Source organism: Sphaerodactylus townsendi, linkage group LG04, assembly GCF_021028975.2.
Source record: "Sphaerodactylus townsendi isolate TG3544 linkage group LG04, MPM_Stown_v2.3, whole genome shotgun sequence".
Taxonomy (NCBI): Eukaryota; Metazoa; Chordata; class Lepidosauria; order Squamata; family Sphaerodactylidae; genus Sphaerodactylus; species Sphaerodactylus townsendi.
Window position 1 is genome coordinate 150,363,297 of NC_059428.1, and position 16,965 is coordinate 150,380,261.

At 44.3% G+C, this 16,965-nt stretch overlaps 1 protein-coding gene across 6 annotated transcripts in view; it reads right to left on the reverse strand.

Annotated features, from left to right (window-relative positions):
• Positions 1 to 16,965, reverse strand: part of SDK1 (sidekick cell adhesion molecule 1) — a 536,293-nt gene that overhangs the window by 208,175 nt on the left and 311,153 nt on the right. For all 6 annotated transcript variants that reach the window (XM_048493601.1, XM_048493596.1, XM_048493599.1 and 3 more), the window contains 2 exons: positions 8,379 to 8,493; positions 6,930 to 7,120 (listed from right to left, as the gene is read on the reverse strand). In XM_048493601.1, coding sequence (XP_048349558.1) covers positions 6,930 to 7,120; positions 8,379 to 8,493 — 306 coding nt within the window. The remainder of the gene's footprint in view (positions 1 to 6,929; positions 7,121 to 8,378; positions 8,494 to 16,965) is intronic.

Consider the following 16,965-nt stretch of genomic DNA (forward strand, 5'->3'; position numbering starts at 1 on the left):
AATATAATGTACACCTCTATCCCAAGCGAGCTTGCCAAAAAACTTTCTTAGACTTCATGTCAAAAAGTGCCAGTCCCTGTGTGTGATCTATCAGTGTGCTCCACAAATATTTCATGTGCACAAATGGGCAAGCATAATCGAGTTCTTAAGTGCTACTAAAACAGATTTTAATAATGTAAGATAGGAAGGAAACACCTTCAAGGAAGCTGGGGAAGAGAGAGAGATCCCTTTCTGGGGGTGCTTTCTATCCTTTTTGATTCTCATCTACAACCTCCCCTCAAATCTGTTCCCTCCCTAGTTAAGAAATGGCTCTGTTCCATTATGCAGCCCTTGCCTTTTAATGAATTATCTACTAATCTGTTGGCTTCGTTTCTTGCTAGAGACACACACACACACCACCCTACTTTGGCACAAAGGCATAACCAACAAAATATGGCGTGCGGAGTTGCCACTCGGAGTAAATGTCCACAGCCCACAGTGCCTTGTTCTATAAAAGTAATTGGTAACCAAATTTTACTGATTTCTTTTCATCCCCTCACTCGTACCGCAAGCACTTCTATCGTTCACCACCAGCCTCTATAGATCTGATACAAGAAATAAATAAAACATCTCAAAATCAGAGCACGCAGGCGACTAATCAAAGGTGCCATTGTGATTTTTAAGATCTTTGTATTGTCGAAGACTTTCATGGCCAGATTCAACTGGTTGTGGTGGGTTTTCCGGGCTGTGTGGCCTTGGTCTGGTGGATCTTGTGCCTAACGTTTCGCCTGCATCTGTGACATGAAACATGTGACATCTGTGACACCCGGGGACATGAAAAATTTATAACCCACTAAAACATTCCCTTCTCACTGGAAACAGTATGTAACAGACTTCCCTCTGTGATACACCTCTGAAGATGCCAGCCACAGATGCAGGCGAAATGTTAGGAACAAGATCCACCAGACCACGGCCACATAGCACAGAAAACCCACCACAACCAGTTTAAGATCTTTCCCTAATGTTTCATTTTTTTCTGTTATGTCAGAGCTCTGCTTACTGGCCATCTGCACCAGCAGAAACGGCATGAAATACTGCAGAAGGCCAGATCTGGTGGTACCACCGCAAAATTAAATTTGTCGTAATAAAATGGTAGAGATAAAGGAGAAAGGACTTAAATCAAAATCAAGCAAGTGAAATGTGCCTTGGCTTTTTCAAGGCAAAGGAGCCGAGAGGTCACTGCTTGAATACAGTAAGCAATAAAAAAGCAATAAAGTAATGATCAAAGCTAAAACCAAAGTTCACATAAAGTTCTAAAATAAAAGCAGGCAGTGAATAAAAGGCTAATCAATTTGGCCAAGAGGAAAAGACTTCCACTTGACTTTGGCTAAATGCTTCAAAATACCTGCCTGTAAAATAGCTAAAGTGTTGCCAACTCCAGCCTGGGAAATCTCTGGAGAGGCAAAGGGAAGGTGGAGGAGGGATGTGTTGCTAGAAGGTCTGCCTTCCAAAGGCGCCCCTCCCTCCATATGAGTTGATTCCTGTAGTCAATAAGACACACTGTAATTCCAGGAGAACTCCACAGGGAGATGACAACCCGAACTGTAGGCCAAATGTATTGCCATTTCATTGCTGCATGAAAATCCTCATTCTTCATGCAGAAATGGTGGGATAGAAGCCTGCTCTATGGTGGGGGAGGGGTCACATCAACCTGTCAATGCAGTACTTGTGGTCAGAGAAGGTAAGGTTAGCTTGCTCATCCATCCTTAGCAGCTCATCAAGGTCTCACCTCCTCGGCCACCTTACAATGCACTGATTGGTAGCAGTCGAAGGCTATCATAATAACCAAGCGTTTTCCTCTGGGGTTTGATTCATGAAGAAGAAGGAAGAAGGAAGAAGAAGAAGAAGAAGAAGAAGAAGAAGAAGAAGAAGAAGAAGAAGAAGAAGAAGAAGAAGAAGAAGAAGAAGAAGAAGAAGAAGAAGAAGAGTTGGATTTATATCCCCCCTTTCTTTCCTGTAAGAAGACTCAAAAGGGCTTACAGCAGTGGTTCTCAACCTGTGGGTCGCAACCCCTTTGGAGGTCGAACGACCCTTTCACAGGGGTCGCCTAAGACTCTCTGCATCAGTGTTCTCCATCTGTAAAATGGATAAATGTTAGGGTTGGGGGGGTCACCACAACATGAGGAACTGTATTAAAGGGTCGCGGCATTAGGAAGATTGAGAACCACTGGCTTACAGTCTCCTCCCCTCCCCCCCGCACCACAACAAACACCATGTGAGGTGGCAGGGGTGGGGCTGAGAGGGCTTCGAAGTACTGGGACTAGCCCAAGGTCACCCAGCTGGTGTGTGTTGAAGTGTACAGGCTAATCTGGCTCACCAGATAAACCTCAGCTCAAGTGGCAGAGCGTGGAATCAATCCCAGTTCTCTAAATTAAAGTGCACCTGCTCTTAACCACTACACCACGCTGGCTGTCCAGAGGAACACGCTGGGATCTTTGTGGGCACTGAAACTGGAATGAGAGCAAGCCCACCTTGCACCTGGTCGACTGACATACCAGCCTCACTAGGGGGATGGAAGGGGTCAAAAAATGGGTTCATAGAAATAGATCTCACAATGCAGTTCCCCTCGGCTGAACAGCGGCTGGAGCTTGGTCACAGACCGGTTGCTTCCCATTGTGAAAGGGCAAAAATCCTCCCCACAATTAAAAATAGCACAGAATGTTTTATTTATCAACAAAATGTCAACGTTGCAGCCTCGACAGCTTCCTGGCATGCAAGTTCGCCCTACAGAATGTCTCCCCCACACCTGTGGGAGCATTCAAATGTGCTATTGCCAATTTTCGATTGCAGGAATGGGTATTCCAGGTGCATTTTTGCTATGCAGCTTGAAATTTACGTGCAGCCTGTTTCAGTAACAACAATGGGCAGGATTACTCAGTACTACAGAAAAGCATGATGGAGCAGGGCGGGAAAGAACTGCTCCACTGCCCAACTAGGTCAAGGGGCATCAGATTTTTGCTTCTATCTGAGTGGTGCCTAGAGGTTGTGAGGGCCAGAAGGCCACCATAAGCGCACCGTTAGGGGTCCTGCATCTCAAAATGCACCCTCCCAGAGGATCAGGGGACAACACAGAAGAGATGACTATGAGGGAGCACTGTGGTTTCATAGCCAGATGACAAGATGACAGCCCTTTTTAAACAGCAGCACACAGTTTGCTGATTATGTTTACATCCCACCAAGTCTCCCAAGTCCCCGTCTTCTGCCGAGTACTAGCAAACAACTGGTGACCCCAATCTTGGCTGGAGTTTACAACACTGTCAGTTGACAAAGACAGACAGTTTCTGCTTGCAGACCATCTTGTCACAAACTTCACAAACTCTCTGAAGGATAGGAGGCCCCAGATCAATCCAGATACAGAAGTGTGTTTTTCTTCTACACCGTCAAATACATGTCTGGATCTCTGGTGAATAAATAAACTAAACTACTAAAGCTAGTTTCTTTGACTGATAAACACTATATTGTGATGAGTCCCTTGTTATTTTGAATATACACACACACACACACACACAGGCATTGTGGATAAGTTGGTCTGCTCCAAAAGTGCCCCAGGAATTGAGACAACAAATTTCAGAGGTCGGTGTCTTGTGTTTTTCTTGGGAAGGAAAACTATGTCTAACATAGCTTCAGAAGAATGATGATGATGATGATGATGATGATGATGATGATGATGATGATGATTTTGGTTTTATATCCCATCTTTCTCTACCTTTAAAGAGACTCAAGGTGGCCTCCTTCCCCTTTTCTCCCCACAACAGACACCTTGTGTGGTGGGTGGGCTTGAGAGAGCTCCGAAGAACTGTGACTACCCCAAGGTCACCCAGCAGGGATGTAGGAGTGCAGAAACACATCTGGTTTACCAGATAAGCCTCTGCCACTCAGGTGGAGGAAGAGTGGGGAATCAAACCCAGTTCTCCAGATTAGAATCCACCTGCTCTTAACCACTACACCAAGGGTCTGCTGGCAGGGGCTGATGGGAATTGTAGTCCATGAACATCTGGAGAGCCACAGGTTGCAGACCCCTGCACTACACCATCTTACAAACTCCTTTCCCTTCCTCTCCCCACAATAGACACCTTGTGAGGCAGGTGGGGCTGAGAGAGTTCCGAAGAACTGTGACTACCCCAAGGTCACCCAGCAGGGATGTAGGAGTGTGGAAACGCATCTGGTTCACTAGATAAGCCTCTGCCACTCAGGTGGAGGAGCAGGGAATCAAACCCTGTTTTCCAGATTAGGATCTACCTGCTCTTCACCACTACACCACGCTGGCTCACACTGATGAATTTAATACAAGTCAGAAATGACCCTGGAACTTCTATATTAAAAGGGCACCCTGTTTCATGGAAGCCAAACCCAGAACGGACCAGTGAAACTTTCCTGTTTGTAAAACTAACAAGTTTGCCGCTGTTAGCTCCTGACTGCCTCTGCTTCGCCCAAACTGGTTGCTGTCCTGAAGGCAGGCTTCCCCCACCCCTCGGGGGGAAAAAAATCTCTTTTCTTACACTGCAGAAGTTTTTTAAGATTATCTTGAACTCTGCAGACAAGATGAAGACATCTGTGCTGCTGCCACTTCAGTGAGCAAACCTTAATTCTCACTTCGGTGTTGGCTGCCAAAGCTGCATCCCCTAATTTCCGCCGTGCAATCGGCCAATGCCTCCTTTTTCCAAGATGATCAGGCCGTCAACAGAAAATGCAGCCATTTGCTCTTTATCAACCGAGTCACCAAAGCCAAATAATCCATATATAGGTAAACTACACCAGGCAATGCGAATGAGTTTTAGGAATGCTAAATGTTGTGCTTGCAAGAAGAACTCGCGCATAGGCTTTGAGAGGCCAACGGAAAAAACCTCAAGCCATTTGGAAATAAGGGGCACATTTTGAGCATGAGGTACATACCCAGCTTAGGGAGCTGGGTATGTATAGTTTGTAGAAGAGGAGGTTAAGAGATGACATGATAGCCCTGTTTAGATATTTGAAGGGATGTCATGTTGATGAGGGAGCAAGCTTGTTTTCTGCTGCTCCAGAGTCTAGGAGCAGGAGTCATGGGAACTTCAAGGTGAAGGAAAAGAGATTCCACCTAAACATCAGGAAACACTTCCTGACTGTCAGGGCTGTTTGACAGTGGAATATGCTACCTCAGAGTGTGGTGGAGTCTTTTTAAAGAGAGGTTTTTAAAGAGAGGTTGGATGGCAATCCATCAGGAGTGCTTTGATTGTGTGTTCCTGCATTGCAGGGGGTTGGACTTGATGGCCCTTGGGGTCTCTTCCAACTCTGTGATTCTATGAAATGGCATTTTGTTCATAATATCCATAGTAGTACTGATCAAGGCTCTGAGATGCTCAAAACTGTCATGATGAAAAGGGCGAATGACTACAATCAACAGATTTGCCACACAGATGGGATAGTGTGGATGGATATGTGGCCTCTCTTGGTCACTGAAAGTCTTCTGGGAGGGAACTAGATGCAGTTAAGAACCAATACTCAAGAGCCAGCGTTGTGTAGTGGTTAAGAGCAGGTGGACTCTAGTCTGGTGGGTTTGTTTCTCTACTTGCTGGGTGACCTTGAGCTAGTCACAGTTATTCAGAACTCTCTCAGCCCCACCTACCTCACAAGGTCTCTGTTGTGGGAAGAGGAAGGGAAGGAGTTTATAAGCTGCCTTGAGTCTCCTTAACAGAGAGAAAGGTTGGGTATAAATCCAAATTCTACTCTTCTTCTTCTATATTTTTTTGCAACAAACAAAGCAGTCTGGGGAAAAATGATCTCCCTTGGTTACTTTCCCAGAAACTGGGAGAATTTAAAGGTTTTCCCCAGGCGTTTGACAGGATTTCGGCATCTGGAAAACCACAAAAATGCAAACTGTGCTGTTAAGACTGACGCAGTAGAAGTAGACTGGGCTTATCCCTCAAGATGCCATCAGACCAGTAATGCATCCAAGCGGGGCCACCCCTGCTGCCTCTGTTTGCAGTCCAGTAGCGAGACTCTTCCCAGGGTCCTTGCCCAAACAAATTTCAGTCTGAAGCTTCCAGTATTATTTTCGACTCCCCATTATTTTGGGACACTCTCTTATGATATCTGAATTGCCTGGTCGCACACCTGCTGATGGCAAGGAAAGACAAGGACCTTGCCTGAGTTCAACTATGCCCAGACTGATAAAAGAAAAATTTACTCTTAGGAAACAAAGATATTTGGCCATTGTTCTGAAGTCCTTTTTGGATGTATTGTCGAAGGCTTTCAGGGCCGGACTCAACTGGTTGTGGTGGGCTTTCCGGGCTGTGTGGCCGTGGTCTTGTAGATCTTGTTCCTAATGTTTTGCCTGCATCTGTGGCTAGCATCTTCAGAGGTGTGTCACAGAGAGAAGTGTGTTACACACTATGTGCCACACAGCCCGGAAAGCCCACAACCATCATTTTTGGATATTTTTACTAAAATAATGAGCCAACAACTTACTGTCTTTCTTCTTATGCAAAGCTCAAGCATCAAGGCCAACCTCAGAATCAGATACATAATACACCAGCGCTTTCCTTAACGTTCCTCCAGGAAATGAGCCAGACGGTATTCAGGGCTTTAAACACCACTCAAAACTAAGTCACGACAAGGTTCTCAACAAGTACGGTACCTAGTACTTCTTTTTCATTTCCATGACCGGGTTTTAACATTCACACTGTATCCAGTGTACCATTAAAGTTACAAGAGAAAGGCTATCCTTGATGAATTTCCGTTCAGTGACGAGGAACAGCTGAATTAATTTCAAAGATAACCCAGTTCACTTCTTTTGTTCTGTTTACCGGAGAGAGGTACAACTGCGAGGTCAGAGAACTCTCGAAACATTCCTATTTCCTATTGTACTGCCATTCAAGGTTCGTTTTTGCAAGAATAAAATAAAGCCGCGTTACCCAGGATAGAGAGGAAAGCCTTTGCTCTCTCCGGCTCCGCAGGGCTGTCTCTCGACTGCACCTCGCAGACGTACGTTCCAATGTCAGCAGAGGTTGGACTGGCGATAGTCAGGCGTCTCCCAAAACTGCTAACTCCACTGGTTATTTTGACTCCGTTCCTCTTCCAAGCTACGCTTAATTTCTCAGTAGGCCTGCGAGGGTAAAAGTCACGCCAATTATTACTGTGAATTATGTTATCTGCAGTAATAACACAGCGAACATATGACTCACCTAACTCTTCCAGGGCTGCAGGCATATTGAACGTCGTCGGACACTTAGAAATAAATCCAGATACAGCTCTGGGGGCCTAGAGCAGCCATGCTTCGAAAGCAAGCAAATGGCCGGAGCGCCACCCGACAGGCACAGCTAATTGTTATAATGATGGAGCTTTTAAGTGCTAATAATTTAGTGGGTCTAAGTAAAAGAGGGGGGAAATAAACCCTGGCTTTAGGTCTCAGCTGCATGGGGGTGCTTTTATTAGAATCCAAGTTTGAAGATAGGATTGTTGCCAGTTGCGTTCTCAGAGAGGAGACAATCAATTGGCTTTCCAAGGGTTCTTTGAATGCTTCAGATCTTTATCTCTTTTAGGATGCATTTCCCCTTCCCTCACCTACTACATTAAGTGGCAAACATTTTCTTCAGAGTATTAGGGGAAACCTTCGGGTTTCCTGGACTCACTCGACATTATTGAGGGGTCCAAAACCCTGTGCTGGACTTTCATTATCCAAACTCTTCTGTGGAAGCTGAGCAAACCTTTCCACTCCTGCTTTCCCCACCAACACCTCAGTAGCCTCATTTCAAAATGTAATACAACTAATAAGGCTATTGTATTGTTGAAGGCTTTCACGGCCGGAATCACTGGGGCGCTGTGTGGTTTCCGGGCTGTATGGCCGTGTTCTAGCAGCATTCTCTCCTGACGTTTCGCCTGCATCTGTGGCTGGCATCTTCAGCACCTAACAATGGCCTTATTAGGGTGCTGTGTGGTTTCCGGGCTGTATGGCCGTGTTCTAGCAGCATTCTCTCCTGACGTTTCGCCTGCATCTGTGGCTGGCATCTTCAGTTCTCTGAAGATGCCAGCCACAGACTCTGGCAGCATCAGGAAAAAAATCTTTCTGAAAATATAACCATATGAAAATACAATATTTCGTCGATAGACCAAATCTGCCAGAGTAAATGGCAGCCACCGCTGAGCCTCCAAGCTACACAACTTCTTCTTCTGCACAAACAATTTTCTTTCGTCGCTCTCTGGAAACAACCAAACTATTTAACTCGGTAACAAAGTTTGACAAACTAACCGTGGATCTCCATATTTTAAAGACAGCCAACAGCGTACTCTATTCCTCCTGCTTCAGGCGGGCAAGAGTTCTGACCCGGGTGGGGTAGAATTGTTGTTGTTTTGTTTCACATTACCTGCCATTGGCCACACATTCCAGTACAACTTCGTTACTTCCAGCTGCCACGCTAGTATTGACAGGAGGAATTACGATCACGGGAGATAGGAAGTTGGAAGAAAGAGCGGCAGCGCCTATAAACAGAAGGAAAGCAAACCGTTATCAATTAATTCATACCCTGCTTTTCTCCCCAGCAGGGAACCCAAGCATCATATAACATTTCCCTCACATCCATTTTATCATGACAACCCTGTGAGGTAGGTTAGGCTGAGAGAGCATAGAACCGCAGAGTTGGAAGAGACCCCAAGGGCCATCAAGTCCAACCCCCTACCATGCAGGAAAACACAATTAAAGTACTCCTGACAGATGGCCACCCAGCCTCTCTTTAAAAACCTCCAAAGAAGGAGACTCCACCACACTCCGAGGTCGTGCATCCCACTGTCGAACAGCCCTTACTGTCAGGAAGTTTTTCCTGATGTTTAGGTGGAATCTCTTGTCCTTCATTTTGAACCCATGACTCCTGGTCCTAGTCTCTGGAGCCGCAGAAAACAAGGTTGCTCCCTCACTGGCCCAGTAACCCAGAGAGTTTCATGGCATGAGCAGCAATTTGAATCTGGGAATCTGAATTTTCCAGATACTTGTCCCACATCCTTAATTCCTGCACTACACTGCATCATAGGTCTGGCTCGCTCAACTGCGATAGGCAACGTGGTCCAATATTTCAGTAACCGCACCAAATAAGCAATCTTAACTCTCCGAATTCCTCTTTACTCAGTTTTACTCCCTAAATTCTTGCAACCCATTTCCTTCAATCTCTTTAGAAATGTGGAATCTGGTTCTAAACACTTTCATTTTGATCAAGAAAAGAAATTCAAGAGGGGATGGGGGCTTCTGCAAAACATCAGAATTGCACTCTGCAGATGCTCAGAGGAAGGCGATGTTTTCCCTGATCTCCAGCTCAAGCGCCACCTTGTGGGTTGAAGTTACAAAAGGAAGCACCAAAAAAAGTCAAAGAAAAAGGAATGGCTAGATTCGAGTCTAGTAGCACCTTTGAGATCAATAAGGTTGTAGGGGATAAGCTTCCAAGAAGCTCTATTCATCAGAAATGAAAAGAGGAATGGGAGAGAAATGGAAAGAGAAGACGTGACAAGAAGAGGGATCAATGGCTATTTCTTTAAAAAGTGAATTTTTAAATTCACTTCCCCATAGTAACAGTGCATTCACTTCCCCCATAATAACAGTGCATTAAATTCACCTCCCCATAATAACAGTGCATCAAATACACCTTTTCTGCATGCACAAGTTCAATTCAGGTGCCGGTTTTGAGATCCACCCTCCTTCCCTTCGGGGAGGTGGGAAGAGGAGATAACACACTTTTATTCGAATATTTGGTCATTGACCATAAATAAAATCGTCTCCGTCTCCGTCGTCTTCTTCTTCGTCTTCTTCATTCTATTCACATTCTCTTCATACATCTGAAGCCAAAACAGTCACCATCTCCTTTGCTCTTCCATGCTTTGCCCAGGTCCAGACATTTTCTGAGTTATTTAAACACAAAAAGTTGCTGCGTTGCTTCCTTTCCTCCCTTCCCATAATGATCTACCAGAGGCTATTGCTATAAGTGGCTGAGTCACAGCTATTCTACAAATAAGTACAATGAAACACATGGCAAGTGTTCTACCAAACATCCTTATTTTTTTCCTCTTTAGAGGGAATAAGCCTGTATCAACAATCCCAAGGCCCCTCCCCCCCCCAAAAAAACAACTTTCTAAGTGTCAGAAAGGACTACTGGAGAGAAGGGACAGAACGGAACGCCAACCAACTGTCTACCATCACGGCAGCTACAGAAATCAATACAGATCAGCTTGTTGCAGTGATGAATAATTTTAAAAGCCAACCGTTTGGTAGAGAAAAGCGTTCTGCATTGCCTAATAATCTACATGTTGGGGTTCCTCAGGCAGAGATTGTTAAGTACATAAGTACAAGACTGTCCCTATTTTAATTTGCAAAATTCGACAGAGGATGTCGTTGCTGAAACATCAGCAGTTAAAAACAAAATTGCATCAACCAGCAACATTTCACTCCAATTTTGCAGTAAATCTTCTTGTTGTGAAAGGTCCCAGCCAGTTATTTCCTGTTGCTTTTATTATCCTCTGCAACCTCTTTTTATACCAGCATTCAATGCTTCATGTCACTGAAGGGAAGGAGATCACAAGGGTTGCTCCCAAGCAAAATGCAGGGCTTGGTTCTCCGAGAACAAATAAATTAAGCTCAAAGAGGTCTCTCCACCGCTGCTCACTTTCATTTGCTGCCCAAGATTTGCTGACTTATGTTTTTAAGACCTATTCATGTTTCATTTCATCCTACCACTTCCCCCCAGTTTCCAAAGAAGCCGTCAAGCCCTTGAGTGAGCTCTTTAGAAAGATTTTTATACATCAGGGAACAAACACGAAATTAACAAAGCCGCATATCATAGGAACTGCAATCCTCTTTCCTTATCAGAAAAGTAAATACCTAAATCGGCTCCTCTTTGGTGAGTCTACAAACTAAATAATTTAGCTCATGCAACCGCCGGCAGACAGTTAAGAGAAAAATGCCTTAAAAATGCTTGTTATCTTAGTGTTATTTTTTTAATGCGTGTATTTACTAAGTCAATTAAAATGCCAGTTTGGTATTGCTTTGATTCAAGGGATTCATTTAGGGGAAAACACAGCTACGGGTTGGATCTGACCAGCATTTCTGCTAGTGAAGGAATTCCTGGTCTTTGACCATCCAAAAAAGGCTATGATGAGAATCATGCGGCATTCACATATATGTGGGATGAGCTGAAAATGGGTGATTCCGTGAGGAAGTTGACTGGATCCAACTCGTTTTTCTGTTTTGAACTGGGAACTCCAGCCTCTAAGAAGACAGCAGAAGGATCTTGAGCGCTTCCACAACTCTTGCCCCAGAAAGGACAATCTGATCCAGAGTTTGAAACAGAGAAGCTATTAGAAGCAGTCCAGGAGTAAAGGTCCAGTAGACAAAGTACTAATTAGGCCCATAATGCCTTCTACCTTCAATGCCACAAACGTGGTTTCTCGGTTCTTCAAAGGCTCCAAAAAGAAACACAGAACAGGGGAGGACTTTGTGGCGACCTCTTGGCATTCGTCCTGGAAAAAGATCCTCTTTGTGCAGTAAATAGGTAAACATAGCAGTTGGGGGAGATACTTTCACGGCCCTGCATGGAGCTGGATATCTGCTGCTGATTGCTAATTGCAAAGAGAACTCTGATGAATAGCGTTTGGGCTCGTTTTCATTTTCATTCATGACGCATCTCAGAAGCAGCCTATTAGCAAAATTAGTCATCTGATAATGGTTTCTGAGCATGTGGGGTGAAGACGCCGCCGATCAAGCCCTAATATATTTCTTTTGAATCCTGACATAACAGTAGAATAACACCAGCTTTTTATCTAATGGAGGGCTAATGCGCCACGGCTTCTAAATGGTGCGTAATATGTCACTTTATTCAATTATATTAAACTCATCAAAACGCTTCGTGATTGGCCTGCAGGACATCAATTGGAAATATAATTATTAGCAAGCCTTGAACAAATACGGCAATGCTTCCCATTCCCTAAAAGGTCCCTGTAATTAGGCCGCGGTATTACCACCTTCGTTTAGTTTGGAAAAAGGTGAACTGGCAGAACCATTTTTTTAAAAAACCACTCTGGGCCCCTGTCCTGAAATTAGGTTACCAGAGAACGTAAGAACATAAGACAGAGCCTTGCTGGATCAGACCAGAGTCCATCTAGTCCAGCACTCTGCTACTCGCAGGGGCCCACCAGATGCCTTGGGGAGCTCACATGCAGGATGTGAAAGCAATGGCCTTCTGCTGCTGCTGCTGCTCCCGAAGCCCACCTGGATCAGCTAATAGGAGAACAGCATTAAATCTTCAATTAGTCACTGAGGAATCAAAAACAGAGTATCTGCACACCTGCTTTAAGTAGAATGGGAAAGGTAAATGCCAGCTGTATATCCAATATTTTCCCCCCATATGAACTCAGGGCCTGTTTACATTTCCAAACGGCAGAAGATGAATTGCAGAGATCAGATAACCCCAGGTTTACAGCAACTTCAGTGGCCGCCTCTCTGCTTCTAAGCCCAATTTAATGGGCTATTTGTGACCTTGAGTGCATGAAGAGGCTTATGAACAGGTAGCGAAGGGACAGCACGCTCTCATCCGCACCTGCCAATTAACTTTTAACGGCAGGTGAGGTCTTGTTATAAACGTGTCTTGAGCACCTGCTTTAGATAAAGAGTTTTCAAAATAAGCACATGCCTGTTGCATCCCCCCCCCCCCCAATCCATTCTTGAGGTGTTCAGGCCTGCACTTGCCCATTTTATAACCCTGGGAAGTAGGTTAGACCATAAGAGGTCGAAGGTCACCTACTGAGCTACCAGGCAGAATGGGAATTCGAATTTGGTCCTTCCTGTTCCTAGCCCAACGCGCTAAGCATTTCGCCAGGCTTGTTTTCTTTTTCCGTACCTTACAGTAAACCAGAGACTCAGGTGTTCTCAGGAATTATCTCATGGTCAGAAATATGGGAAAGGTTGTCCCCTGATATTTTTTTACAGGAGGAAGAAACAAAATTGTCCAGCTATACCACGACGTCCTCAGGAAGAGCCCAGGGCACGATACTGATTCTAGCACACTCTCCACAAGATGCAAACGATCTGCACCATCATTATGGTGAAATCTTCAAACTCCCCCCCCCCAAAAAAAAACCCCACCTGCAATACTAGACCATCAACCACACCTCTGCATAGCAAGTGCCACCCAAACACTTACTGATTGGTTCCCCACCCGGGGACATGACAATGTCATACCCCGCTAAAACATTCCCTTCTTACTGGACACAGTGTGTAACAGACTTCCCTCTGTGATCCACCTCTGAAGATGCCAGCCACAGATGCAGGCGAAACGTTAGGAACAAGATCCACCAGACCACGGCCACATAGCCTGGAAAACCCACCAGAACCAGTTGAATCCAGCCTTGAAAGCCTTCGACAAAACATCCCCCCCCCCTCCAAAAAAAACACCCTCCCCATTTTTCAGTTTATCCAACTTACTGGTGGATTGTGATGGAGGCTCTCTTTCCCAATACCTATCCTTTTGGCAATTAAGTGTTTGATGGGGTTTGTTTTACGGTGATGGCTTTCATGATTTTGTTGCATTTGTTAACTTTGTGAGCTATGCTATATTAACCTTTTTAATAAAACAACAATGCAGAAATAAAGAGATCACAACGTTCCACATCACAGCATCAGCGCACCGGAACCAGCTTCACTGCCGGACGTCCAGCTGTATTGGCCAATTCTTAAAGGAGGCAGAGGAAATGCTGGCATCCCTGGGAATGAACGAGCAATGGTGGATGCTTGGGAAAGAACCTGCCATTTTGGCATTTGCTTTTCTGCAACATCCGCACCAAGCAAAAATAACAATAATTATAATAAAGAACACACACTGCAAAAATGAATCTTTGAACCAATCGGGTTTACCGTCTATTGACGCTACTCTGGGAGCAGGAGGTGGAGCTTATAAAGGAGGTAACCTTTTGCTTTCAAACCAATTCCAGAGGTTGTCCCACAGTGCCATGGAAATTAAATTGGTGCTTTAATTCGGGAGCTTTCCTATTACGGCCCAGAAGCTGCCCGACCTCAAAGCCAGTAGAGATTTCTGTTCTGCGCTCTGAACTTGCCTTCTGACAACTCTTTGAGCTGGGAAGAGCAATTTGGCAGCGCGCGGTCTGGCACTGACCTGACCTTCCCTGGCACACAGCGAGGGGCTTCTTTCAGCAAAGAAACACAGCACCCGAAGCATTATTAGCCCATTTAAGCTAAGGGAAAAGTACATAGCTGTGGCACATTTCATCTAAGAACGCTCAAGTAGATTTTCAATCCCACCCTCACCCGAAATCATATTAAATATCTGCTTCGCAGGAGGGTGTAATCATATTCAACATGAGCTGAAAGGGAGCTAGCTAGCACCATCAACAGCCATTCAAAAACCAACAAGGACCGCAACGACCAGACGACCGGCAGGGGGAGCCGGTTAGTTTAAAACTTCTACCTGGTCTGCACAGCCAAAAGAGAAAGGAGAAAAGAGACAGTTTTGCTCCCTTAATGATGGAATCTGCACTATGACAGCCAAGATTTGAGAAGGAATTTAAAATAGCTGATCAGTGGAACAGATACTGAGGAGAGCAATATATTTTTATGATATACTCAAGGCAGAGGAGCCTCTTTGCCAGCACACACAAAGATAGCGTTCTCTCAGGAGTGCAGAAAACAACGGTTGCACTTCCCATTTTCTTGAAGGTCTTCTGCATCAGAGGAAAAGGAGGGAAAGTATAATAGCAGCAACCTGACCGGCAAAACACCTCCCAATATGCTCTGGAGCAGAGATTTTGCGCTGCCTCTGGTGGCAATCCAGAAAGCCACATGAGGGAATCCATGGTCTCGTAAAATGGGAAATATCACGGGCTCAGGAACCATTTGTGAGTGGAGGACATCTACCTGCTCAGGAAGTCTGATGCTACTCTCGCCTGCCAAAAGGATGGCCAACAGGGAAAAGCCACCTTGAATGGACCATACATGGAATCTATTTTCAAATCTCAGAGCTCAAGGGCTTCTTCCCAATCTCCTATCGATCTTACTAATTGACACAAGATTGGAGAGACGTCCATTGACCTCTGATATTCAGAAATTCGCTTCATTTATAAATAACTGGAATATATGTCTGTATTTTCTTAAACCGGGCATGATTGCTTGCTTGCTTGCTTAATTAATTGATTATCTATCTATCTATCTATCTATCTATCTATCTATCTATCTATCTATCTATCTATCTATCTATCTATCTATCTATCTATCTATCTATCTATCTATCTATCTATCTATCTATCTATCTATCTATCTATCTATCTATCTATCTATTTGCAATAGCATGGAAAGGAATTGAAATTCTGATGCAAAAAAGGAATGGGAGGGGGTAAATGTAGTGGCATAGCGGTCAAGAGCAGGTGCACTCTAATCTGGAGAAACAGGCTTGATTCCCCACTCGGCCACTTGAACTGTGGAGCCAGATTGGCTTGTGCAAAACTGGTGAGCCAGATTGGCTTGTGCACTCCAACACATGCCAGCTGTGGGACCTTGGGCTAGTCACAGTTCTTTGGAGCTCTCTCAGCCCCACCCACCTCACAGGGTGTTTGCTGTGTGTGGGGGGGGAAGGGAAAGGAGATTGTAAGCCTCTTTGAGTCTCCTTACAGGAGAGAAAGGGGGAATATAAATCTTCCTCTTCCTCTTCTTGGCCACACTTCTTAGCCTATTTGTCTGCAAGCTGACTTGGGTGAGCGCAAAGTGCGTTTACTATCCAGTTGCACCCTTGGTTGGCTGGGAAGCAGGAGCTGAAAATGGAAGCCACCCCATGGAAACCCCTGTGGTTGAGCAATCACTTAAACCACAATTGCTTTAAGTAAACAAGGGTGACATCAAAATTGAGTTAATGAGATGGCATAAGCCCAACAAGGATTCTAGAAGCTGCCCCAAAAGGGGGAAAAACAGACATTAGAAATGAAACTGTTTGGAGAAAGACTGCAAAATAATTACTGTATATAATCATGTATAAGTCGACTTTTTCAGCACATTTTTAATGCTGAAAAATCTCCTCTCGGCTTATATTCGGGTCTTATACTGTTTGTGTAACCCAGGGTCCATTAGCTCAGATTTTCCATATAAGGAAGAAAAGGCTCCATTTCCTCAGAATCGTTAAGAGGAGTTCAGTTCTTACGAACTGTATTTACATATTTCAGGGCTACCCTTGAAGGCTTGACAAAAAGGAGAGAGGGCTCAGCAAAGAACAGCAAAGCTGCAAGTCCATCAACAGTGCCACAGGACACAGCTAAAGAGAACTGTAAAGGACTGAGACCCTGCTAGTCTGTTTTGCATAGCAGGCCAGAACTATTATATGTTGATTATTGTTTCTGTATTGGCTTGCCATATTTCACTGTTACACTGCACACTATTGTTTATGAAACAGAAAACAGATTTAAAGTTTCTTTTTTTGTAAGTCTGGTGGATGTTAAGGGTCACAAGGTAGAATCACACTGTCAAAGACTTGAACTCCTTTTCCATTTCTGATAATATCCCTCTTAAATCTAAGTTGGGTTATATTTGGACATACAGGTGAGGAGGAGGAATCCAGTTTTGAAGGATTTTAACTCTTGTGTTTTAGCTTGGTTGCTGATTGAGCTAAGGTTTCTGTACTTTTAAAGTTATCATTGATACCATATTGGTTTTGTTGACCTTCTTTTCCACTTACAGAGCTAGTTTACTGTTTTTCTTTGAAATAAATATTCAAAAACATTTAACCTACTGATGCCTCAATTAATGTAATTTTATTGGTATCTATTTTTATTTTTGAAATTTACCTGCTGCATTTCCCACCTAGACTTATACTCAATAAGTTGTCCCAGTTTTTTGTGGTAAAATTAGGTGCCTCGGCTTATATTCGAGTCGTCTTATACTCAAGTATATACGGTACATGCTCTGCAAAAGGTTACAAA